The sequence below is a fragment of the Vipera berus genome, assembly GCF_964194415.1.
Source record: "Vipera berus genome assembly, chromosome: Z".
Taxonomy (NCBI): domain Eukaryota; kingdom Metazoa; phylum Chordata; class Lepidosauria; order Squamata; family Viperidae; genus Vipera; species Vipera berus.
This window is the reverse complement of record NC_138205.1, coordinates 81,796,522-81,824,005: the sequence shown is the minus strand read 5'-3', so window position 1 is coordinate 81,824,005 and position 27,484 is coordinate 81,796,522. Positions and strand designations below refer to the sequence as shown.

The 27,484-nt window shown below is 39.6% G+C and overlaps 1 protein-coding gene across 1 annotated transcript; it reads right to left on the bottom strand.

Annotated features, from left to right (window-relative positions):
- Positions 1–497: 497 nt before the first annotated feature.
- On the bottom strand, positions 498–26,773 carry ABHD5 (abhydrolase domain containing 5, lysophosphatidic acid acyltransferase). Its single transcript, XM_081346508.1, has 7 exons — positions 26,552–26,773; positions 15,353–15,438; positions 14,524–14,896; positions 10,721–10,875; positions 9,702–9,813; positions 8,765–8,951; positions 498–725 (listed from the first exon to the last, which is right to left on the bottom strand). The coding sequence occupies exons 1-7, from the start codon at positions 26,686–26,688 to the stop codon at positions 636–638; spliced, it is 1,140 nt and encodes a 379-aa protein (XP_081202634.1). The 5' UTR covers positions 26,689–26,773; the 3' UTR covers positions 498–635.
- Between the last annotated feature and the right edge of the window lie 711 nt (positions 26,774–27,484).

The window sequence follows — 27,484 nt, the reverse complement described above, 5'->3', positions numbered from 1 at the left end:
GTTAGCTTAGAACTTAGGTGTTCTAAGGTATTAGTACCTTAGAACTTAGGACATGAAGCATTCAATCATTAGCACAGTAAACAATATTTACAAGAGCAAAAAATAAAAATCAGAATCTCCCAACTCTTCTTCCTCCTATTTGTGCTCTTTTTCCTGAGTGATCACTATTATGATTTTGGCAAATTCCACATAAAATACAATGAAATGACATCCTATATGCAGTCTTCTGACTCAATCCTCAGTAAATTTTTCATCTTCTTAAAAGGTTCAAGATAGAAGACTGCAATATATAGGTACTGCAAGAAGTAGCCAAACTGTAATTTTGCTATAGAAATTCCTACATATTAATTTTGCAAAATTCCACTTTTAAAATTCCACTTTTAAAATGTTTTCATATTGAAATATAATATTTCCCCTCAATATACAGAGATAGAATCAAACTAAAATGTACAACTATTTTTAAATCTGTCCATTACAATAAAAGGCACTGCATAGTTTTAAGTGTGAAAACATCTTAAAAGAGTGCATTAAAAAATCAGTTCTATTTTCAGCTTTTCCTTAACATTTTTATAATGTACTATAAAATATTGCTTTGAATTATATCTATAGCCTCTTTTTTCAAAAAGCAGAACCTTTCAGTCCACAAAATTGCAAATCTCATTTATTTTTTGGTTGAATTCTTCAGGTTGATCCGCATATACATAATGACCTGCACCAAGGATAGCCTGAAAATGGAAAAGAGGTGAAAAAAATCAATTTAGCGTTCAAACATCAATGTTTTATAACAATACTCACATTTACAAAAAATACGAGCAAATTTGTGTTTCTAGAGCAGTACACTATGAATTGAATTCCCTATTTTTGTAAGTTCATATTTTTCTTTTTCTCTCTGACTTTTTAAAAAGAAAGATTAAGCCTGCAGGCAAGGAAGTGTTTTGCTTTTTTATTTTCTCTGTGCTTTGAAAAAAGGGATAGTTGTGATGTATTTAGAAATAAAACAAAACGAGTATTTAACCAAGAGATTAATACAAAATTTATTCATTATTTCTTACACATTTAAAGGGTATCCATGCAAAAATAAGATTTCATATTGACTTTTATTTGCATACATTAAGATATACAGATAGTCCTCAACTTACAACAGTTAATTTAGTGACCATTCAAAGTTACAACAGCACTGGAAAAAGTGATTTATGACTGTTTTTTCATTTACAACCACTACAGCGTGTCCATGGTCCTGTAATCAAAATTCAGGTGCTTGGCAACTGACTTACTTCTATGATGGTTGCGGTGTCCTAGGGTCATATGATAACCTTTTGTAAACTTCTGACAAGCTATGTCAATGGGGAAGCCAGATTCACTTAACAATCATGTTACTACTGTATTTTTCGGACCATAAGACGCACTTTTTTCCCCCCAAAGTGGGGGGGAAAACAAGGGTGCGTCTTATGGTCCGAAGGTGATCCGTATGGCCAGCCCCAACCTCCGCAAGTGAAAGCAAGGGAGATTGCAATTGGCTCCTGCAATCTCCCTGCGGCCCAGCTTTCTCTTGCAGAAGGCAGGCTGAAACGGAGCAAGGAATGTGAATCGGCCAATCTCGCGCTCCTGCATTCTCCTCCGCATGGTTTCAGCTTCTCTTGCTACAAGAGAAAGCAGGCTGAAACAAAGCAAGGGAGATTCCCTCGCTCCGTTTCAGCCTGCTTTCTCTTGTAGCAAGAAAAGCTGAAACCGAGCGGAGGAGAATGCAGGAGCGCGAGATCGGCCGATTCGCATTCCTTGCTCTGTTTCATCCTGCCTTCTGCAAGAGAAAGCCGGGCCGCAGGGCTGCCTCCGTAGGTACTTCTCTAACACGGAGAGGGAAGGACAAAGAGGGAGGGAAGGAAGAAAGAAGGAAGGAAGGAAAGAACGAAGGGACAATGGGAGAGGGAGGGAGGGAGAGAGGGAGGGAGAAAGAGAAAAATAGAGAGAGAGAAAGAGGGAGAGAAGGAGAAAGAAAGAGGGAGGGAAACAGAGGAAGAAGGAGAAATAGAGGGAAAGAGAAAAGTAGAGATGGAGAGAAAGAGGGAGAGAGAGAAGCAGAAAGAAAGGGAGGGAAATAGAGGGAGAGAGAGAAAGAGGGAGAGGGAAAGAGGGAGAGAAAGAAAGGGAGAGAGACAAGGAGAAAGAAAGAGGGAGGGAAATAGAGGAAGAGGGAGAAATAGAGGGAAAGAGAAAAAGAGGGAGAAAGAGGGAGAGAGAGAAGGAGAAAGGGAGGGAAATAGAGGGAGAGAGAGAAAGAGGGAGAGAAAGGGAGAGAGAGACAAGGAGAAAGAAAGAGGGAGGGAAATAGAGGAAGAGGGAGAAATAGAGGGAAAGAGAAAAATAGAGAGGGAGAAGGAGAAAGAAAGGGAGGGAAACAGGGAGAGAGAGAAAGAGGGAGAAATAGAGGGAAAGAGAAAAATAGGGAAAGAAGGAAAGGGAAAGAGAGAAAGAAGGAGAGGAGAAAGAAAGAGGGAGGGGGAGAGAGGGAGAGAAAGAGAAGGAGAGAGAGAAATTAAATTAGTAACATGATTGTTAACTGAATCTGGTTTCCCCACTAACTTTGCTTGTCAGAAGGTTGCAAAAGGCAATCACATGACCCTGGAACAATGTGACCATCATAAATATGAATCGATTGCCAAGCATCAGAATGTAAATCACATGACCCTGGGGATGCTGCAACGGTCATAAGTGTGAAAAATGGTCATAAGTCACTTTTTTCAGTGTTGTAACTTTGAACGGTCACTAAGTGAATCATTGTAAGTCGAGGACTACCTGTACTTTATCATTTTTTTCCTTTTTTAGTGGGGGGTGTCAAGTTTTTGACACGTTGCTGGGTGACATTGCCTTGTCCTAAAAGTGGTACAATGGATGAAAAGGTTGAAAAGCCCTGTTTTAGTATACTGGTACTATTTGGTTCAGAATATTTTTTTTCTTGTTTTCCTGCTCTAAAAACTGGGTGCGTCTTATGGTCAGGTGTGTCTTATGGTCCGAAAAATACGGTAATTTAAGAACTGCAGTGATTCATTTAACTGTGGCAAGAAAGGTCCTGAAATGGGGCAAAACTTAATTGACAAATGTCTCACTTAGCAACAGAAATTTTGGGCTCAACTGTGGTCGTAAATCAAGAACTACCTGTATTTAACAGAAAAGCTAAACAGAATAACTGAAAAATCTGGTTTGAGTCCTTGTGAAATTCAATATATCTAAATCTGAAGGGAGAATCGGTATAGCGGATAAGGCATCAGGCTAGAAACCAGAAATTGAATTGTAATCCTGCTTTAGGCACAAATTCAGCTGGATTACCTTGGGCCAATCATTCTTTCTCAGCCATACGAAGCAGGCAATGGCAAACTACTTTCAAAAAACCTTGCCAAGAAAACTGCAGAAACTAGCTGAGGTAGTCATCAGCAGTTAACCCTGACTTGAGGGCACAGAAGAAAAAAATCTGAAGGATATAGGGAAAATCCACCTGAACACAGAACTTCCGGTTTGCTGACGCGGCTGCTATGGACACTTGGAAGATGACTATTGTCTTCCACGTCCAGTTTTGCATCGCTGGGGCCCCCAAAAAGTCACCCCGGAGAGGTGACCAGCAAGGAGTGGCTTTCGCAAGATCGCGGGAGAGCGGCAACTCTCCTTTCAGTGCCTGCGTTCCTTTCAAACCGGTGGACGAAAGACTGTGGACAGCTGAAATCACACTTACCATCAGGCAACATTAAAGCAGTGTGAAAGAGACTGGATGAGATCTACCTCTCTTAAATTCCAACTTTTTTTCCACCTAAGTAAGCTGCTAAAGTACTTTTTCTCCCTGTGGAGAGGGAAGGGGGATTTTAGCCCTTCCTCCAGAAACAGTGGCGATTGAATATACAGGAGAGATTTTAAAAAATTGAAAAAAATAATTAGATCCCAACTAGAACTTTATTTTCTAAAACTTTTGATTATCTACTTTTTACTTCCTAATTTTACTTGAAAGTTTGGGTTTTTCCTACTAAAATAGAACAAATAATTGAAAGGAATTCCCTAAACAGTTGGGGGACATCTTGTGGCCAAACCTGAAATTGCAATGTGTTATTGTTAAAGAAAAGAGTCTAGGCTGACAGTTTAGAAAACAAGATAAGATTCATGTAACTTTGAACACCAGCTGTGAGTCTTAGCTTTGTTTCTTATTTACTGAGGGGGGAAAAACAAAACTGTAAAAGTTTTCAATTCAACTCATCACTATGGAAGACCAGGAACAAGACTTTTACTATGGAAGAAATGCAAAAACAAATCTTTGCTATGATGAAAATAACTTACTAAACTCACCAAATTCTTCTTACAGCTGGTGAGAAAACAAGAGCTTTTGGAGAAAAACTAGAAAGTGTCTTAGATAAGCAAACTCAAACTTTGACTACAACTAATAAACTATCTATACAGAATACAACAGAAAAAAATTGAACAATCAAATATTTTGACAGAAGATCTAATCGCCCAACAAGTATAGACAACGGAAAATTCAGAAAAAAATCTGACAAAATGGATGGAGGAAAAAAGCTGCTATATTAATCAGAAGGAATTTGAAGATCAAAATGAGACACAGATGGAAGAAAAGATAAACAGTCCAGGACAACTACGCCAAGAGGAGAAAATAAAGAGAAGATCTGGTAGTTCTGCCAGACCCCTCAACTTTTCAAAAATGGCGACTGGATGGTCATCCCAATATGATATAATAATACAAGATTTCTTTGATGATCCTGAAACAAGGACACTGAAGATGACTTGGCAAAGGAAAAAAGCCAGAATAAGACTGAAGAAGAATGGAGTGTGGACCGCCATTGTCCAGATTGACGGGAGTGAGTCCCTCCTCTTGAGATGTGGTTCTCGGGTTCAGATGAGCTTGTTGCTTACATACCTGGCACCCAGCTGTGTGGCAACAGCTCTGCCCGAGCTACTCGACAACCTCTCAGGGTTGGCGGTGGAGTTCCCCAGACTTATAGTGCTGGGTGACTTCAACCTGCCTTCCCTGGGAGGGTCTTCGGTGTCAGCCCGGGAGTTCATGGCTTCCATGACGGCCATGGACCTGACCCAGGTAATTCAAAGCCCAACTCATGTGGGGGGTCACACTCTCGACCTGGTGTTCCTATCTGGACAGTGGTTGGATGATTTAGGAGGGGGTTTACCGGATGTTATTCCCCTATCATGGTCCGACCATCATCTCCTGCGGCTGGTCTTCCATTATGCCACCCCCCGCCGCTGGGCGGCAGAACCAACTAAATGGTTCCGCCCCAGGCACCTAATGGACCCTGAACGGTTCCAGATGGCGCTTGGGTCTGTACCTATCGCCCTCACTCACAGCCCAGTTGATGCCTTGGTGGATGCCTGGGAAAAGGCGGCCACTGAGGCACTTGACTGTGTTGTACCCTTGCGACCTCTGACCCGGCGCAGATCCCGTTGGGCTCCGGGAGATGAAGCGTCGGAGACAGGGTCTAGAGAGCGGCTGGAGGTTCCGAATCTGACCGATTGCAGCTAAGAACCTTTATAAGGTTTTATCTTGCTGCGATGAGGACGGCGAGGGCTAATTACTTCGCTGCCCTCATCGCGTCCGCAGATAATCGCCTGGCCGCCCTGTTTAGGGTGACTCGCTCCCTTCTTAACCAGGAGGTGAGGGAGGATCCCTTGCAGGGGCGGGCCGAGGAGTTTAGTCATCATCTGACGGACAAAATCGCTCAGATCCGGGCCGGCTTGGACTCTGACTGGGCAGAGTCTGACGTGGTGGAATCAGACGGTCTTGAGCATGTTATCTGGACTGAGTTTGATCCTGTTTCCCCTGATGATGTGGACAGGATCATGGGGAGGCTGAGCTCCACCACCTGTTTGTTGGATCCGTGCCCCTCCTGGCTGGTTTATGCAGCTAGGGAGGGGACACGAGGCTGGTTCCAGGCAGTAATAACTGCTTCTTTGAAGGAGGGTGTGTCTTCCCCGCCGCCTTGAAGGAGGGGGTGGTGAGACCCCTTCTCAAGAAGCCTGTCCTGGACCCGGCTGTTTTAAATAACTATCGTCCTGTCTCCAACCTTTGCTTTTTGGCGAAGGTTGTTGAGAGTGTGGTGGCGCATCAGCTTCCTCTGTTCCTGGAGGAAACTGATTATCTCGACCCGTACCAATCGGGTTTCAGGCCCGGGTACAGCACGGAGACGGCATTGGTCGCGCTGGTGAATGATCTCTGGCGGGCTCGGGACAGGGGGCATTCCTCTGTTCTGGTCCTATTAGACCTCTCAGCGGCTTTCGATACCATCGACCATGGTATCTTGCTGCGGCGTCTCAGGGGATTGGGAGTGGGTGGCACGGTTTTATGGTGGTTCTCCTCCTATCTCCTGGGCCGCTCGCAGTCGGTGTTGACTGGAGGGCAGAGATCCACCCCGAGGCCTCTTGCTTGTGGAGTTCCTCAGGGGTCAGTTCTCTCTCCCCTCCTGTTCAACATCTACATGAAGCCGCTGGGTGAGGTCATTCGTGGTTTCGGGGTGGGGTATCATCAGTACGCTGATGATACCCAACTGTTTTTCTCCACCCCGAACCAACCCAGCAATGCCCTCGCCGTGATGTCTCGTTACCTGGAGGCGGTTCAGGTCTGGATGGGGAGAAACAGGCTTCGTCTCAATCCCGCCAAGACTGAGTGGCTGTGCGTATCGGCATCTTGGGCTAACCAGATTATTCCACCTTTAACGATGGGGGGTGAGGTGTTACCCCCCGTTGATAGGGCTCGCAACTTGGGCGTCCTCCTGGATTCACGGCTCAATTTTGAAGATCATATAGGAGCCGTGGCCAGGGGGGCTTTTGCCCAGGTTCGCCTGGTGCGCCAGTTGCGACCCTATCTGGACCGAGATGCCCTACGCACAGTCACTCATGCGCTCGTGACCTCCCGTCTAGACTACTGCAACGCTCTCTACATGGGGCTGCCCTTGAGGACCACTCGGAGGCTTCAGCTGGTGCAGAATGCGGCCACGCGAGTTGTGATGGGGATTTCCCGATACTCCCATGTAACACCTCTACTCCGCGAGCTGCATTGGCTTCCGGTTGCCCTCCGGGTGAGATTCAAGGTGCTGGTGATGACCTATAAAGCCCTGAATGGCTTGGGTCCGGGATATCTGAGGGAACACCTGCTGCCGGCATCAAGCTCCTTTCGTCCAGTGCGCTCCCACAGGGTCGGTCTTCTCAGGGTGCCGCCGATAAAAGATTGTCGGCGGATAACACCCAGGGGAAGGGCCTTCTCTGTGGGTGCGCCTGCCCTCTGGAACCAGCTGCCCGTGGAGCTTAGGACTGCCCCCGACCTCCGCACATTTCGCCGGGACTTGAAAACCTGGCTCTTTGAGCTCTCCGGCTCAGGCTGAGAATTTTTAACTGGGGTTTTTAATTCTAGGGATGATTTAATCTTTTTTACTTTGTTTTTAACTTTTGTATTGGTTGTTTTAAATGCCCTGTAAACCGCCCTGAGTCCTTCGGGAAAGGGCGGTATATAAATTTAATAAAATAAATAAATAAATAAATAAATAAATAAATAAATAAATAAATAAATAAATATTTAGGAGGTCTAAAATAGAATATATTTAAGTAGACAAAGAGCCGTATTTTGGATATGAGATATTGTTATGATGTGAAGATAAAGAAAAATGTTGGCTAATTAAACCCTAGATGTATGAATGTCAATAGTTAAATTGAAATATTGAGTTTATAAAGGTTAGATAAAGGTGATTAAGACATATATGAGGAATGATGTAACGTAATTAATATATTTGGATGTAGTGATAAAAATAAAATTAATTATGAGAAAGTGGACATAAAGAAGAAGAATGTATTAAATGCTGAAATGGGAGAAATCTTGGTTATTGAATCTACAATATTTGGAAATTATAATGAAAATAAGAATATTACACTGTATTACTAATCTGTTGATATGGAAGTGAGATAGATATGTATCTGGAACACTAGATGTTGGGGGGAAGTGTGACAAAGGGAATTGGGGTCATTCAAAAATTTGGAAATGATAAATATTAAACATTTAATTTAAATATCAATGCAAAATTAAAGCTGGGAAAATTTATAAGTTATTGATGGTTCAAAAGATGGAATGTCAAAATAAATAAGATATATAAAATTATTGATAAATGTAAGAAAGCTACTAAGTAGCTGATGGATAGAATAAGAATATTAATTTAGACGAGATAGTATGTATTAAAGGAAACAAAGAGAGGAAATATTGGCTGTAATAGTTGGAGATTTGTATTAATACACATTTGTATGTAATGGAATTATTGTAACCCAGATACCACGTTGTTTTTCAAAGATATAATTGTAATATTGGAAAATTAATAAAGTTTTTTTTAACAAAAAACTGAAGTTTTGTAAATAAGTAATTCTCCAGTCCATTTACAATCTTCTTCTCATCTCTTTATCATGGAGAAGTGAGTAAGATCTATTATTATTGGTTATAGATCTGTAGTTAAATGAATGCATCCATACATCAATTCAATTCATGCTGAATTGCTTTGTCTTTCATATATATGCATAGAGGATTAAAACCAAAAATATATATCCAAAACATATTTTAAAAGACTGACAGAACAGTAATTTGAACACTTTTAGGTTTCAGTAACAGTTAGAGAAAAAGTATCTGTTACCAATTGCCAAATGTTCAAAGAAGATAAATTAGAGTGGTCACCTTGCAACAGGATGACTAAAATAAAATAAAATAATGACTAAAATGTCTCACTATTGTTTTCACATAGGAATTTGGTCGCAGGGACTGGATGGTGGCTCCAGAATTGCCATCTATACATGACCTTGCTCCATAAATCACAGTGATAGGAATGTCTTGATGCATATGAGCAATTCTCTGCAGCATTGGCCTTTTTGCCCATCCATAGGGAACTGTCATGTTCTTGAAAGCAGTTTCACCACTTAAAGACATCAATGAAAAAAACAATTTGTATTTGCTAAATATCACAAAATATCATTATTATTCCTTGTTAACATAACGTTAACATAACATCATCTAATATTGCTGGTCATACACACACACACACACACACACACAAATACATCTGTTTAATACAATCACAGATAATTTAACATAAATATCTTTATTTCTTTTTAGTTCTATAGAACGTTAATAGCATAAGCCTGATACAGCCTTTGCCACACATGACTTCATGAACAGAGTGACACCTTTTTAAAAGCCACGCTGTCCTTTGTGAATGTTGGAAGAAAAATGAGGGAATAAAAGAAAAATATTAAAACAGTTATGAAGTTGATACTTTGTTAGCAAAATGTATCAGATTTCAAAGGAACCTCACACCTGTCAGCTCTTTATTCTTCAGGTAATAACTTAAGAGGGCTTTTCTGTCATCTTTACAAACAGCTTATTAAACAATAGTGAAGGCTGAAGATTTATGGTGACTTCACATGTTAAGAAAACACAATGTAAGAAAATGATTTAGTAGAGAATTTACTTGTCCCTTTTATAATGCCCTATGTATTTTATAAAAATGATTTTCTATTTACAGCTATTTCTTTTTTTTTGAGGACTGTAGTTCTGCAAATGACATCGCCTATCTTTGCAGACTATTGTACACTGTTTTGATTATTTAAAGGTCCGTGCTTTAGAGAATAATTAATCAATATAAAGACTTTTAAAATCTTACATTTACCTTGGTGATTGTACATTACAGTGATAGATATATTCGGTGACGGTATCATCATCAAACATAGATGAATATTTTCTCTTAAAGTCTGGCCTTATACGTTGTACCAGGCTCAATCCTATCATATATCAAAATCAAGAGTTTAATACTGCTAATAGCAAACAAAAGACGGAAATTTCAAAATGTGCAGAAAATAACAATTCTATTTTTTCAAGCACTGAAATACATTGCCTGATACTATCATTATCAATCATTCATATGGGAATTAAAGAAACTATTATTTTATTTAAATACTATTTAACTAACAAAAAATAACAGATAGCATTGTAACATTTGTGATTTGACAAGCTACATTTTCTTCTAAATAAAATTATACTATTATGTTAGCATAATATCCAATATGTTATGATGTATTATAATAATTATTATACCTATAAATATTTTCAGCCACCAGTTATTTTATTTCTATTTGGTCCCTAAACATTCAACCAATTTATAAACTCTTCAGTAAAAAATTCCATTTGAAGTGTAGAGTAAAACTTCAAGAGAAAGAGAAAATTAATGCTAAACAGGAAATTTTGGCCATCGTATTCATCCTTGCCAATAAATATCTAAAGCACTTGGTTCCCAAATTACTGGACTGAATCTGGCAGAGCATTTATATTGTCCTGCAGGAGCCTGCTGTCTTTCTATGCTGGATGCAAAGGAAGATCTAAGTCAGGGGTGTCAAACTCCAGGCCCATGGCAGGATGCATCATCCGGAAGCCATGCCCACCCCATTGCCGGCAATGGCAAAACTGTCCCAATACGTTGTGAGATGTCACGTGACATCACGAGTTTGACATGTCTGATCTAAGTGCATCGTTCTTCCTCAATCACTTTGCTTAATGGCCTTAATGGGATTCCACATTCTAACCTAACCAGGTGAGTTCTTAAATATATAGATGACCTAAAGTCCACATTACTGCAATTTCAAAATTGATGTCTTTGGCAGTACAATCAAAATAAGCTAGGTTAGTACTCACCAAAAGGTCCGGCTATTCTGAGACCAGCCAATGGATTAAATGGACTCAAAATGGCTCCAAGTGCTTTGATCCATATTGGAATAGTCCTCTCATGCTCAGCATTGGAAGGCCTTTCTGGAAAACCCCATGGCTCCACTAATAGAAGATGCTTTACTCTGCAGGGATAAAAGTTAAGATATTTTGTCAGTAAGGAAACAATTTAAACAGTGCAAATCTTATTTCAGATTCAACTTTAATCACTTGGTATGTACCCAGGAAATAGATTTATATAGAATAAGAATATGTATTTTATGTTTCAAAGTTCAGTTAGAGAATTATTAACCACTTCAAACTGGATACAGGGTGGAAAATGTATGCTGGCCCTGACCTTTCTCTGTCCACACAATTATTTGAAAGTGAGTTGTCTTCATTTTTAATTAATAGTCATTCACATAATCTGAGAATTTGCTTTATCAGACTCCTGAATTATTTATTGAGCGTACTCAAGTCCAAACAAAAATGGAATTGGGCACAGACTAATTCTTTATCCAGACAGTTGAATACCTACAGAGGGTTTATGATAGTATACGATATATAGTACTATATATATACAATTACAGTGAATTGAATTTCAACCTGGATGGGCAATTCCATCAGAGGAAGAGGAAACTTTTTTTTTTACATGTACCCTCTGAGGCTTAGTCTACTGACAGCAGCCTTACCGATGAAGGAGAGATATTTGGCTCATTTCTTTTTGCTCTTTTCTTAAATTTGAGGTACGGTTTAAATATACAAAACAGATACATTGAATCCCATGGAGGCCTATATCACAACTTTTGTGAGGTAAAAACTGGGGGAAAGAAACCACACTAGTACAAAGTGAAGTTTTTCCATTACATTTAGTACTGCAATCTGGAAATAAGTTGGGCTTTGGGGGAAGTACATGCTGGACAAAGATCATCCATCTATTAAAACCATACTTCATGTTAACCACAGCCCTCAGTAGAGATGAAATAGCAAGTTGGAATCTTGCTTTACCCCAAATGCTTCTCCCAAGAATACTGGACATAGAAGAGGAGAGAGGACATATGGGCCTTTTGCACAATACTGTGATTTAACTTTACAAACAAACTAATCAATAACTGTATCACTGGTTTCCTGCATGGCCAAGGTTGCACTAGATCACAGGTCTGCAACCCGCAGCTCTGGAGCTGCATGCGGCTCTTTCAGCCGTCTCCTGCGGCTCCCAGTCCTCTGCCATGTGCAGTCCAAAAAAAAAAAAAAAGCGGGACTAAAAAAGTTCAACCAATCAATTCAAATATGCAGGGTAGGTGCATATCTCGCCTTGGCTACACTCTTCAGTCAAACCCTGTTCTGCACATGTGCGTGCATGCGCACACATTTTTTTGTGGCTCCCAGTTTTTCCTTTTGTGAGGGAACCGGTTCCGAATGGCTCTTTCACTGTTTCAGGTTGCTGACCCCTGCACTAGATGATCTCTATCCTCCAACCCTCACATTTCATGACAATAAATCACAATAAATCATATACTATTTTTTGTTCCAACTTTGCTATGTAAACTTAGATAATACAGCTTACAAATTGTGCTTTATGATTTAGATTTGGATGAATGCATATTGTAACTTTGTTGATATTATTTCTCTCCAATGTTACGGAGTTATGAAGCTAATCTCTATATTTTCACTCTAGCTGCATAACTATCAAGTCATATATCAGTATCATTCATTTAAAAAAACACTGCCAGAAAATCATTTACATTCCAAGGCAGGGGTCTTCAAACTTGGCCCTTTTATAACTTGTGGACTTCAACTCCCAGAATTCCTCAGCCAGCATGCCTGGCTGAGGAATTCTGGGGGTTGAAGTCCACAAGTCATAAAAGGGCCAAGTTTGAAGACCCCTGTTCCAAGGCATCTCAACAGCTATCTAAACTTTATGGTCTATAGCATTTCAGCATAATACGAACTGATATAACATAGCATTTTTGCATGGTGTTGGATTGCAATCCCCATAATATCTTTCCACTAATAATTCTGACTAGGACTGAGGAATTCTGAAGTTCAGTAATATCTGGGAACTCCACTTTGCCCAATCTTGAAATAAAAATTTATTTTTGTTTTTCTTTAGATATAGGCCAATCTATTCATTTCTCTTAAGGTCATCCAGTTGAAAAGGGTTCATGGGATTCAATAGTCTTGTTTGTCACCATCACCCTCACAAATAGAAAAGGGATGAGCCACAGTTCTCTACCACCTCATTGTGATTAAGATTAAGGTAAATTCTAATTCTGAGATTGTACAAATAGAGAAAACTTCAATCTCCAATTGCAAAATGGACATATCTTACGTCTGCATTCACTGGGTTCTGAATTGCCGTGTGCAGATGAGTAAGCCACCATGCTCTGCCTCGTACTTTCAGTTGAAGTAAGGAGGTGAGCTCTCTGTTCAATGCTTTTCTATCTTTTCTTACAATATTGGATTGAGAAGTAAACTGTCCAAAATTAGAATGCTATATTACCTTTACAAGTTGAGAAGGCCCCACTCTCTGATCTTATACTATATTTTGGAGATATACAAAGTAGTTAAGAACAATATCTTGAGTGAGGAAAGGTTCTGGCAATACTAATTGCTTTGTCAATAAGCCAGCAACATTGGATTTCTTTTTCAACAATGCAACTCATGTTATGAGTATCTGTGTATTTCCATACTCCAATTCTTTATTATTATCAACATTTAAATCTTACATAATTGAGTAGATGCATTTGTTTTCTTACTATATGACAGAAATAAAACATTTATCACTTCTCACTTTAATTTCAAAATAATTGCTTATGTATTAAAATCAGTATTACTAGAAAATGGAACTTTAATCACAGTTCCAATAATTCTATTCGTTTTTAAGTAATAATACCAATCTAAAATTTCTTCGGTAGCTCAGTGAAAGAATGCATGATTTACGTACAAAAATTCTAAAATTCATCTTCTTGCATCTCTGGGATAAATACTGTAATATGCTACTGGATATCTATAGTTGATAAATTATGGCTACTACTGTGCCAGATGAATCAATCAAAAAGATTTTTTGAAGAATAGCTATGTTCACAGAACATAAACTACCATTAAATAAAAATGAATGAAAACCTTTATTTTTTTTTCTAATGCAAATACTATTAGCTTTTTCCTGAAGAATACCATTTCTTCATTACTCATGATTTTCGGTAATTGCATTCCCTCCCACTTTCCTCCCCCCTCCAAGTTTTTGTTCTTTAATTATTCTGAAATCAAATTCATGAATATGACACATGAGGAACAGTATTTTGTGATTCCCTTAAATGTCCTCCATGCATTAGATATTTAAAAGCAACCCAAAAAAGTTGTTCGGTGCAAATTCACTTAGAAGATAACATGGAAGTTAAATGCAACAAAGTCTAAATTCTATATTTAAAACTATTAAATTGAAGCTAAGCAGAGAATTTAGCCATTTGGTTCCAGATTGCACACATACTATATCGTATTATTCTGCCAACCTATCATCTCATAGAAATTATTTTCCTTTATCCATTGCTTGTCAGTTTGGTGTAATAGTTAAGATATAAGACTAGAACCTAGGAGGCCATTATGTTCTAGACTTGCTTTAGACACAAAACCAGCTGGGTAACTTTGAGCTAATCACTTTCTCTCAGCCTGAGGAAGGAAGCAATAGCAAACCACTTCTGAAAAACCTGACAAAGAAAACTGCAGGGATTTTTCTGGGTAGTCTACAAGAATCTGATACAATTGAACAAAAGAAAAAAAAATATTTCATATACCTTGATGGGTATTTTAGTGAATAAGCAGCTGCCAGGAAGCCACCCAAGTTGTGTCCAAGTAAAATCATTCTATCCAATCCTATTTTCCGTCTCCATTCTTCAATAGACTCTACAAATTGATTTTCTGCCACCTCTGCATCAGTGTCAAACTGGGGTCTACTACTGCGACCAAATCCCAAGAAATCAAATGCATATACAGTCCTATTTTCACAAAGATCTTCAAAGTTGAGAGCCCAGAGTCCAATACCACCTCCAAACCCATGAAGAAGAACAAGTGGAGTTTTCTGTGAAAGGTTCTGAGAGAATGTAAGTGTCCATATTTTATTTCCATTGGATAGGTATACATATTGTTTACTGTAGGTACTTGTAATACCTGAAGGAAGAAATACAAGCCTTATTATTGTCTATACTGAAATAATTCTACAAACACAATGAACACATTTTGACATCAGATCCACTGAGAAAACCCTTATTTTCACTATTGTACCTTATAACACAGTCCAGAATGACTTGTGAAATAAGAAAGCAAAACTTTACTTTATTCACTTACATTATTCCCAATTTTCACCTGTGAACTTGTTTGAACCTTCCAGTCTCTGAAATGCAACAAATTATGGTCATGCTATATTCCATTTTGTTTAATATACTAGCTACCCAATTAAAATCTTTCTTTTCTTGGTGGGACCAGTTGCTCAATTGCACCAAAGCTTATTTCTTAATTATTATTGTTCTTCCAACTTTTTTCTCCACTAAAAAAGGGAGGGGGAAAGAGTCAGTCATAAAACCTGAGATGAATGCTGCTGGAGATTTCTTACCACAAAGTGCTTACATTTCAAAATTTTCTCTTCAGCATCTTTAAGGTGTACAAGTGATGTAGGACACCATGCAGGGAGCCAACTAGATAGCCATCCTGACCTAGATGGAATACAAGAGTTTAGAATAATTTAAATAGTATGCTATTATTATAATTATTTAGTGATCAGGTGATAGACGTCTTTGATTAGACATTGGAGATAATAATAATAACCTGAGATGTGGTAATCTTGCATTTAATTATTTCCAATCCAATCATCAAAATATGAAATATTTGTCATGCTGTGAAAAATTGCTGATGCTCAAAATCACTGTAGCCATCCTAACTTTGATCTGTCAATGTAATTTATTCATTAAATATGTAAATGTAACCTTGTTACAAAAATAAAGGGATACTCTGAATCCTAAGAAAAAGTACAGGTCTGATTATTGCAAAATTTGGGGTATACTATATAGTATATTATATGCTAAAATAATACTTTTGAGATTCCAAATTTATTATAGTTTATGCTAACTTTTCAAAAAAGGACAAAAAACCTAGTAAGATGCTGTTTTCTACATACATAGTATCTTGTATGTGCATAGGAGACCAGGAAGAATACATTTATGGCCTAAGTGGACTTTGTTTTTTCTGTTCCAACACGCTAGTTAGTGCATTAAGCATTGCTTTGAGTTTTCTTTGTGTGGTTAAGTGTTGTTACCTATAGTGCATTAAATGATAATATATATAACTTACATAGCATATAAACATTTATACAATTAACACTTTAAGAGTTTAATGACAATTAAGGTCTGAATCTCATCATGTGTGCATGATATACTTGGTTCTATGCAGAATACATTTTTAGTAACATAATTTGCTAAAGGGCTATATATCTAAAGAGGCCATACAATATATCTAAAATGGAAATCTATTCAAAAATGCAATGTCCTGGATTTTTTTTTTAAATAACAGGGTCAAGCAGGTAGTTGTAACTGAGATTTTAGTGTATGTTTAGTTCAAGGAGATATACTTAAAAAAAAGATGAGGTGTGAAATTTTCAGGCTAGAGAACTGAAAACATCTGTATTATCCTCTACAAGCTGAAGATTTGTTTGGCCTAAATATCTTACCACAATCATATAGAACAGTGATGGCAAACCTTTTAGAGACTGAGTGCAAAACCCACCCCCCGCCCCCACTCCACCTCTCGTCCTGCCTGCTCTGCCCCCGCCTGCCTCATGCTCGCAGGGCCACACATCGCCTCCATGGCCTGCTGCAGATTGCCCAGGCAGCCCTGCAGCGCCATGGCAGCCACGCCCTCCGCCCACACCCCGCAGCATCATCTGCATGCTATGGGGTGCGAGAGCAGAGTCTTGGCCCTGCTACCTAACTATCTCGTTGGCTGTGCTGCTCCGTGCGGGCCGCGCCCGGGGGAGACTCTCCTCCAGGGGGCCTGCTGGTGAGGGGGCCACAGGGAAAGGTAGGACTGGGGCGATGGCGCATGTGCCCACAGAGAGGGCTCTGAGTGCTGCCTCTGGCACACGTGCCATAGGTTTGCCACCACTGATATAGAACATTTTGTGTTCAAGTTACTTGGTAATCATGCGGGCCGCATCCAATATATCTAGAGGGTCCATAATTACACTGATTAATCTGCATAATATCTACCACATCAGTGTAGCGTAGACTCTACAAATTAGTAGAGTCCAACAAAGGACTCATGACTCTTCCCAACTCACTAAGATACAGCGTAATATATAACTCAAGTAGAAAACTTCTATTCCAAGTAGAAAAATGTAGTTAATTATTCTATTTATTAGATAGGAAGAATGATAAATAAATATTCTGGGAACTCTGTTTTAGGTCAGTTAATTTCAGGTAATTTATCTGATTGCCTAGAGGAAAAAAATACAACTAATGGATTATTTTTTTGGTACAGGCACTGGATAATTTAAACACAAATTCAGAAAGAAAAACTAAACAACTTTATATAAAATTCTCTAAAGATATCCAGCATTCAGATTAATTTTTAAAGTATGAATAAATAAAGTAGGACTGAAAAATAGGTTAATGTACTGCAAAATATATTTTTTTATTCATTCATATATATTCCAATGAAGAGATTAATTTTGCTTAATATTTGAAAAATAAGCATCTATTTTACAAGAGAATTCTACAATTCAGATCCTATAAAAGAAAATAGCCAGCCATCTAGTCTCTGTACATCATGTTGAAGTGGTCCAAAGAAAGGCCACCAAACAGTAACTAATTGATGGATAAGTACAAGATACAAATACCGATTTTGAGTGATTTACCTGTCCAGATATATGGACTTTTATTTTTTTTCTAAATGGACAGTCTTCCTCCCAAAAATAAGACTGGAATCTGGGTACACTTTTGTCACAAGTAGTTCAGTTGGTACTGTGGCTCAAGGTGCTATCTTATAATCAAACAGCAATGTATTATAATAACATTCACATCTAATCTTATTAATACAAAACAGCTTTGCATTAGTTACACATGTTCTGATAACTTCCCTTTTAAATTATCCCAGTATGTTTTATGATGGCCTGTGTTTGAAAACAGTCCAATAACGTTAACTAGTCCAAAGAGGGCAGCTAAACTGATAAATGGGACTAAATGATAGAAGTATATTAAAAGGATGCTTTGTTATCTGCATATGGTTCCAGTCCACTTCTGAATGCAATTCACCTGTAGTCAGTTTCCTCTCACATTTACCTAAGATTCAGCTAAATCTCTTTCTCATATTTGTCTGCCCAAAAAAAGCAAAGTAGGAAGGAACCAGAGAAAAGGAATAACGATGATGTCCCTCACCCATGAAGTAAGAAGTGAGCACCTGGTGTGTATATATAATGTTTTTTTGGCATCAGGTGAAAATTTTATTTTCCCAAGAACTTTAAGAAATCTTTGTCGTTTAAATTAGAAACATCTACATTGCCTAAGTCATGGCAATATATTGGTTTATTTGCATGAAGAACTAATTAGAAGGAAGTAAATCGAATTTAATTTCCCTTCATTCTGAAGCTTTACCTAATAAAGCTTCCTAATTTCCATACAGAATACAATGACTGCCTTGCCAAAGAAAGGAATTAATAAAATTCATTTTTAAAGCAAACCATTCATTATTGTAAATGGAGGCAGTGATTTACAATGAACTGAGGAGATGACTGTGGTAATCTTCACAATTTATGTGAGAAAATCAAGATTTTAAAATTACAACTTATTTTCTCCAAGAGGGTTGGACTTAATCCATTTGTGGTATGTAGAGACTTGTCCAGGCTGATTCCTTTGCTGAGTCCACTTCCACATTCTGCCACACCTTTTCCTATAATAGTGTAACTAATCACATCACTACAAACAAATTGAAAAATATGGTACCTTAGGAAAAAAAGAATAAGAATGTAACTACAGGTAGTCCTCAATTTACAACAACTGGGACTGGAATTTTGGTCACTAAGCAATGTGGTCATTAAGGAAGTCATATGACTGGACCTGATGTTACAACCATTTTTATTGTCCATTAAGTGAATCACGCAGTAGCTAAGCGAACTGAGTTTCCTCAACTGATTTTGCTTGTCGAAAGCTCACAATTTTTTTTGACAAGCCGCCAAATTGTAACCAGATGACTACAGGGGTGTTGCGATGGTTGTAAATTTGAAGACACATCATAAGTCATTTTTTCCAAGGCCATTGTAACTTTGAACCATTGTTAAATGAATGGTCATAAGTCAAAGACTACCTGTATGCTTTAGATACAATACTGTATTAAATGTTATTGCTGAATTTTTTAAAAAAGAAATATTGCATAAAGCCTCGTATTTTTTAAAAAAAACATGGGCAGCAAGCCTAAGACTCTGAAGAATACAAAGAACACTGTAAAGTACACTTCCAAGGGGCAGAGAACCCTTGGCCATAGAACCTTGTACCTTTTGAACCAGTATCAGGTCACTTCCTAGTTTCAGATTAAAAGTACAAATGAGACACACTGCAGGACAATTTAAACTGCTTTCATTATTTTTTTAGTTATTCAGTCACAAATGGTGCATACATTTAGTATCATAATGGCTTTCAATGCAAGGTAGCTATCTGAAGCTGTCTCAGAATAGTCTTCTTTTCCCGTTTACATGCACTTTCCTTTTTTAAATGTAAAACTATCTCTAATATAAAGTAGTGGGTCATAGTTCCCTGTATTAGAGAGGAAGATCTAGGAGAGGAAGAAAAATCCTACACAATATTTCTAGGAAGCCTACTGTACATCTGTTCCAAGAGGCCTTGGCATTAATACAATTTGTTGCTACATTAGGTGAGAGGGAAAATAACAAGTTCCTTATAGAATTATTGCTTTTTTAAAAAGCATTCAGAAATAAGAATTCAAGAATTAAACTAAAAATAATACAATTTATTCTACTCAGGAGCTACTATGCATAAAACTGGATAGTTACATTGGCCCTTGATTTGCCAAATATGATGGATTATAATAAGTACTTTTCTACACTTTTAAAGCAGTTCTATATGTAACAATGACACTTTAGGTTGAAGGTTGTTATAGAATGTATGTTAAGAATTTTGTTATGCTTTCTTCAAATTCAGGCATTCTGAACGTCACCTTGTAAGAAGGTTAATGTTGAATGCCTGAAAGACTGAAATTATACAATCAATTTGTGAGAAATGCTGACTGAAAGGAATTCTGACTAATAATTCAAATTGGGATTGAGAACTCTTTCTGATTTATCAGACGACACCAATTGTTCTCATGAAATTTCCAGCTGAAATAAATTTTGCATAATTGATTATATATAAATACTATTGGTAAGACTGCATTGAAGGTTTTGGAGATTTTGCATTATTTATTTATTTATTTAATACTATTTCTATACCGCCCTTCTCCCGAAGGACTCAGGGCGGTGAACAGGGCAAGAATAAAAATACAGATTACAAAAGTTAAAACAAGATTAAATAAATGCCCACATACTAAAATACATCTTTAAAACTCAATAAAATAACCATAACAACCCCCCCAATCCCTTCATCAGGCCAGGCCAGCTTGTTCAAAAAAGTATGTTTTTAGCTCGCGGCGAAAGGAGCGAAGGTCGGGCGCCGTCCGGAGCTCAACCGGTACCTGATTCCATAGCTCCGGGGCGCCCACAGAGAAGGCCCTCCCCCTGGGGGCCACCAGTCGACATTCTCTGACCGGTGGCACCCTGAGGAGGCCCTCTCTGTGGGAACGCACAGGGCGGAGGGAAGTCGATGCCGGCAGCAGGTGTTCCCTCAGGTACTCCGGGCCCCTGCCATGTAGGGCTTTGAATACCATTACTAGTACCTTGAATCTCACCCGGAAGGCAACCGGTAACCAATGCAGCTCGCGGAGCAGAGGTGTAACGTGGGAGTATCGGGAGACTCCCAACACAACTCTCGCGGCTGCATTCTGTACCAGTTGGAGCTTCCGGGTGGTCCTCAAGGGCAGCCCCATGTAGAGAGCGTTGCAGTAGTCTAGTCGAGAGGTCACGAGCGCATGAGTGACCGTGCATAGATCATCCCGGCTTAGATAGGGCCGCAACTGGCGCACCAGGCGAACCTGGGCGAAAGCCCCCCTAGTCACAGCTCCTATGTGGTCTTCCAGGGTGAGCCGTGAATATAGGAGGACTCCCAAGTTGCGAGCCCTATCTACGGGGGGTAATAATTCGCCCCCCATAGCGAGAGGTGGAATGTCCGAATAAACCCGGGATGAAGGTATGCAAAGCCACTCGGTCTTGTCGGGGTTGAGTTGAAGTCTGTTCCTCCCCATCCAGACCCGAACCGCCTCCAGGCAACGGGACATCACGGTGAGGGCATCACTGGGGTGGTTTGGGGTCGAAAGGAAAAGCTGGGTATCATCAGCATACTGATGATACCCAACTCCAAAACCACGAATGATCTCACCCAGCGGTTTCATATAGATGTTGAACAGGAGAGGCGAGAGGACCGACCCCTGAGGGACTCCACAAATGAGAGACCTCGCGGTCGACCTCTGCCCTCCTGCCAACACCGACTGCGAGCGTCCCTGGAGATAGGAGGAGAACCACTGTAAAACCGTGCCACCCACTCCCAATCCCCTGAGACGCCGCAGCAAGATACCATGGTCGATGGTATCGAAAGCCGCTGAGAGGTCTAATAGGACCAGAACAGAGGAATGCCCCCTGTCCCGAGCCCTCCAGAGATCATTCACCAGCGCGACCAATGCCGTCTCCGTGCTGTACCCGGGCCTGAAACCCGATTGGTACGGGTCTAGATAATCCGCTTCATCCAGGACCAGAGGGAGCTGATGTGCCACCACACTCTCAACAACCTTCGCAAGTGTTATAGGATTTGGTTACAACTGCGCCTCTTTTCTGTTTTGTCCTAAAAAATAATTAAAAGAGCCTAATAATAATAATAATAATAATAATAATAATAATAATAATAATAACAACAACAACAATAATAATGATAATAATAAAGGGACGCGGTGGCTCAGTGTGTTAGGATGCTGAGCTTGTCGATCAGAAGGTCGGCAGTTTGGCAGGTCGAATCCCGAGTGCCGTGTAACAGAGTGAGCGCCTGTTACTTGTCCCAGCTTCTGCCAACCTAGCAGTTCGAAAGCACGTAAAAATGCAAGTAGAAAAATAGAGACCACTACGGTGGGAAGGTAACAGCGCTCCGTGCGCCTTTGGCGTCTAGTCATGCCGGCCACATGACCACGGAGATGTCCTCGGACAAGCGCTGGCTCTTCGGCTTTGAAACGGAGATGAGCACCAGCCCCTAGAGTCGGAAACGACTAGCATTCTGAACGTCACCTTGTAAGAAGGTTAATGTTGAATGCCTGAAAGACTGAAATTATACAATCAATTTGTGAGAAATGCTGACTGAAAGGAATTCTGACTAATAATTCAAATTGGGATTGAGAACTCTTCCTGATTTATCAGACAACACCAATTGTTCTCATGAAATTTCCAGCTGAAATAAATTTTGCATAATTGATTATATATAAATACTATTGGTAAGACTGCATTGAAGGTTTTGGAGATTTTGCATGAGTTCAGTGTTATAGGATTTGGTTACAACTGCGCCTCTTTTCTGTTTTGTCCTAAAAAATAATTAAAAGAGCCTAATAATAATAATAATAATAATAATAATAATAATAATAATAATAATAATAATAATAAGACGCGGTGGCTCAGTGTGTTAGGATGCTGAGCTTGTCGATCAGAAGGTCGGCAGTTTGGCGGGTCGAATCCCGAGTGCCGTGTAATAAGAGTGAGCGCCTGTTACTCGTCCCAGCTTCTGCCAACCTAGCAGTTCGAAAGCACGTAAAAATGCAAGTAGAAAAATAGGGACCACTACGGTGGGAAGGTAACAACGCTCCGTGCGCCTTTGGCGTCTAGTCATGCTGGCCACATGACCACGGAGACGTCCTCGGACAAGCGCTGGCTCTTCGGCTTTGAAACAGAGATGAGCACCAGCCCCTAGAGTCGGAAACGACTAGCACGCATGTGCGGGGGAACCTTTTACTGATAATAAACAATGTTGTTAGTTATAGAAAGCAGTAGGAAATGATTTTTTTCTTAACAAGTAATATATAGCTGTATACTGTACAGATTTATTGTATGCAACTACATTTACAATTCAATTTCCTTAAGCTTGTTTAAAAATATTTAACTATTTTGGTGTCACTGCATAATACACTTAAAACTTTTAAATGATTTTTCATGAATTTCCTATCATCCAACATTCTTCAAAATTCTGTAAACAAAGATGCCAAAGTGAACCCCTTTGATTCTGAAATGTTTTGTTAATCTCACAGAAAATAGTAAAATCATCATCCAAAAAAATTTGCTGTAAACTTCAGCTAAAAGCTCCTAAAATTTCTGTTTTAAAACAGGGCTTTTCAACCTTTTCACCCACTGTACCACTTTTAGGATATGGCAACATTCGAGTACTACCAGTTGCCTAGCAAGGTGTCAAAAACTTGATGACCCCCAAAAAAAGGAAAAAAGTGATGAAGTACAAGTAGTCCTCGACTTACAACAGTTTGCTTAGTGACTGTTCAAAGTTACAATGGCACCGAAAAAAGTGTCCCCCAAGCCACAGCCGAGCAAGACACCTGCCTGCCTGCCCGGCAGCGCTCTTCCTCCTGTCAGAGGTTTTCATTTTGTAAGCATTTCTGTTGAGGATTGGCAGCAGGGGTGGGGGGGTTGGTTTTTATTCCCCCAATCTGCTGGGTAGTTGCAGCAGGGTTTGGTCACTTCACATGACCCTGGGACACTGTGACCGTCATAAATATGAATCATTTGCCAAGCATCTGAATGTAAATCACAAGACTCTGGAGATGCTGCAACATTCCAGCTGATCGACGCTTCTTCTAGGCTCAGAAACGCCAGGATCAGCGCCAAGCTCCAGCTGGAGCCTGGCGCTCTCACTGAGCCCTGACAGCACTGCAGCTCTAGCTATCTCTCACTCAGGCTTGCGCGGTGCTGCCACTGGTTCAGCTCCTTCCCCGCCCGTTACCACTTTTCTAGGATGGTCGCGTACCACCTGCCAGGTGCCAATGTACCACAGGTGGTACCTGTACCACTGGTTGAAAAGTCCTGCCCTACAAGACTAATTCCAAGTATCACATCTCTACCTAACCTGCTTCACTGATGAAGTGAGAGCAATATACAGAACAGTTGGGTATACTATGAACATCATTAGGAAAAAGTGGACCTCAGAGGACTGCTGCATCTATTTCTTAATTTTTCAAGGCCCAACCTCTGTCTGCTTTCTGTGCCACCTTTTTTTAAAGCCATTTAAGCAATCAATTCATTAAGAAACTATCAGACTTTCACAAAAGCCTAATATTGTTCTTCTGAATAATTTCTGAAGCATATACATTATTTTTCCTCCAAAAGAAGTATAAACATATAGTAGCAGTAGATTTTTCAGTTAAATGCAGTTAAATATAGCAAGACTTCTCTTGCCATTCTGTTGTAAGAGAACTGCAATCTTTGTAATAAAAAAGGAGAGGGAAATTTTCTTAAGAAAACTAGTAGATCTAGAAGGTCATATTAAAAAAGTGTCTTACTCAAAGAGACAAAAGGAAGAAATATGTCTGCTAAATAAAAGACCAAGAACACAAAAGACACATCAGAAAAGTAACAAGAATGGTCAAAGTCTAATCCAGGGGTTGGAAATAGCAGAAGCAGGATAACTATCAAGAACAGCCTAAATGTCTGATTAAGAAAAATTGATCAGATTTTCTAGGTTTGAGGTGTAAAAATTGAGTTTAGCATCACATCTGATATGATCATCGTTATCTGATATCTTTTTGGCATGCTAATATATAAGTAGATTTATGGAAAATCTTTAAATATTAAAGGTATTAATATGATGTTGAATTACTATATATATATATATATATATATATCAAAGCTTCAAAATCTGACTTTTTACTAGAAAAGGTGGTTATACTGAAGGATAAGTGAGTACACGAATTAGGTTAAGGAAAGACTTTCAGAAAAGGTGGTTATACTGAAGCATGGGTGATTAAAAGAATTAGGTTAAGGAAAGACTTTCAGAAATGTGTACCGTTAAATATTGCCTTTAATATTGTTAAAGGCAATATTTATTACTAATCAAAACGAAAGAAATATGTACTACTATGGAAGAGATTTTGTGATATTGTATAATAATTGTACAATAATATTTTGTAATAATCAGAATACAAAAATGATTTATGACCATTTTTCTCACAACCATTGCAGTATCCCCATGATGACATAATTAAAATTCAGATGATTGGCAACTGGTTCATATTTATGAAGGTTGCAGTGTCCTGGGGTCATGTGATCAGCTTTTGTGACTTTTTGACAAGCAAAATCAATTGGGAAGCTAGATCCACTTAACAACCTTGTTACTAACATAACAATTGCAATGTCCACTTAACAACAGTGGCAAGAAAAATAATAAATTGGGGCAAAACTCAATGTTTCACTTAGCAACATAAATTTTGGGCTCAATTGTAAGTTGAGGACTACCTGTTCATAAGTTTTGACTTTTTTCCTGTTTCTATTTTTTTGGAGGATTATAAGTGTCTTTCCATTTCTATTATTTTTTCTCTAAGTTTAAAGTTAGTTAAGTTAATTGTGTGGGGGTTTTTTTAGTGCATTTAGGTGTTTTGTCATTTTTTTATAATTTATGTAAAATGTAAAAATAAGTAAAAAATAAAATTTTACCTGAGTCTGGGCAATTCCATATAAAGAAAAAATATAAATGATGTTGTCTTCAACATTTAATTGTCTTTGCCCAAGACTTTTATGCAAAGGTAGCAATGGACTCCACCCAACTTCAATTGACATTCATTAGGCCTCAGGAAGCAAGGTCTAATTGGAGAAATTCCTGATTCATGAATAAGCCTTTATTCCTAGACCTGGACTTCTGCATTGGTTTGGAGCTGTTCTATCACTCAGTGGTCTGTGAGTTATGGGGTATTTTCAGGACAAATGCTGGGGGTAAAAGTTCTAAATAATGAAAGAAATATAGTTCTATCCCAGTATCACTGGCAGACTCAGATTTCATCAACTGTCATCCCCTAGTCTTATTGTCCCTTCTTCCTGATGAAAATTCATCTAAGAGGATCATAATAAAACTTCACTGAGGTTATAAAAAAAGTGTACATATGGATTGGAATTGCTGTTACCCAGAATATCTTTATAAAGATATTAGACCATTTGCTAGGAATATCTGCCACTTAGGACCCTCTCCTACAAATGTACTTGTCATCTGCCACTGACCTAAAGTCACCCATGTGAAGTACCGAAGTCTAGCTCCCATCTGGAATTTTGGGAATTGCATTCCCAGCGCATTTGGGACCAGTAGATTTGGGAGGCTACACTTTGCTATGAGGGTCTCTGGGACCCAAAATTACTGCCAAGCACCTTGGAAATACTGTTATTTTTATTGTAATACTGTCACCAAAGCAGTTATCATGCACTTGTCACTAAGGCAACATCAGAATTATGCATCCTAGAGAAGGCTACACGCGTGCCGGCGTCGGAAACAGGCAAGTTTCCATTTCTAGGACGGCAAGCCGGGCCAGCGAGCATCTGGGAACACCGGCGCGTCAGACGGAGCAGACGAGGGAGGGCCTCTCAATAGCGCGCTGGGTGACACCGCTGGCCAACCGGCTTGCAGCCTCACTTCCCCCTCCTTAACTCACCGTTCGTCGGAGAACTCGGCGGACTCGTCGTCAACCATGTTAGCACTGCTGCGGCGGCCGAGAACGGCTCTTGAAGCAGTCGCCGGGAGCGCAGCAAGCCACAGAGCAACCGCGGCAGCGGCGCCAACGCCAGCCATCACGGGACCCGCCCGATGGCAATCGCGTCAGCGCCTCACCCTTCAGTCCCGCCCCACTATAGAGCGACCGGCCGGCTGCCTAGAGAGGCTTCATCTCTGAAAACACCGAAAAATGCGTGGCGTCAGTTCGGCGTTCTCCATTGGACGGCTGCAGTTAGTTTTGGTCCGTTGGGGGAGGAGCTGACGCGTGTTCTACTCTTTTCCTTAGGTTTCGCAATCGCTTCTTACACAATTCGAGGGGGCGCCGAGAATTCTTGTGCAAATTGCACAGAAGGAAACTTTCTTGACAGTTTTCTCCAAATCGTGTTTTCTCTCTAGGAGAGGTTCAAATATACGATCGTTCTATCGTCGCCAACTATTAATCGATCGATTTTAGGCTTGCTAATAGCGATAATTCCTAAAATACGGGATCCGCTTTTCTATGTTTACATGTTTTTGCATTTCTGCTCTGGCCAAGGATCAATGTACAAAGGTCGGGTAAGTTCGCATTAGACCGCGGCTTCACACATAAGGTCGCTGGCTCAGTACTCCATCCGTTTGGTACACTGCTCGTCGGGTTTTTTTGCACCTAAAATACCAGTAGTGCACTGAACGTGCAGCTTTGTCCTGGACTGCACCGTCCTCAACCGTTAACGAGATCAGATCAGTTTAAAAGCCGTTCATTTTTTTCAAGGTAACCCGCTTTACAACGAGTTGTGAATACAACTTAGAAAAAACTGGGATTGAAAAACCATGTATTCCTGACCATATGTGTATTTTTATGATTTATTTGTTGTTAGTTGCGAAGTCGTGTCCG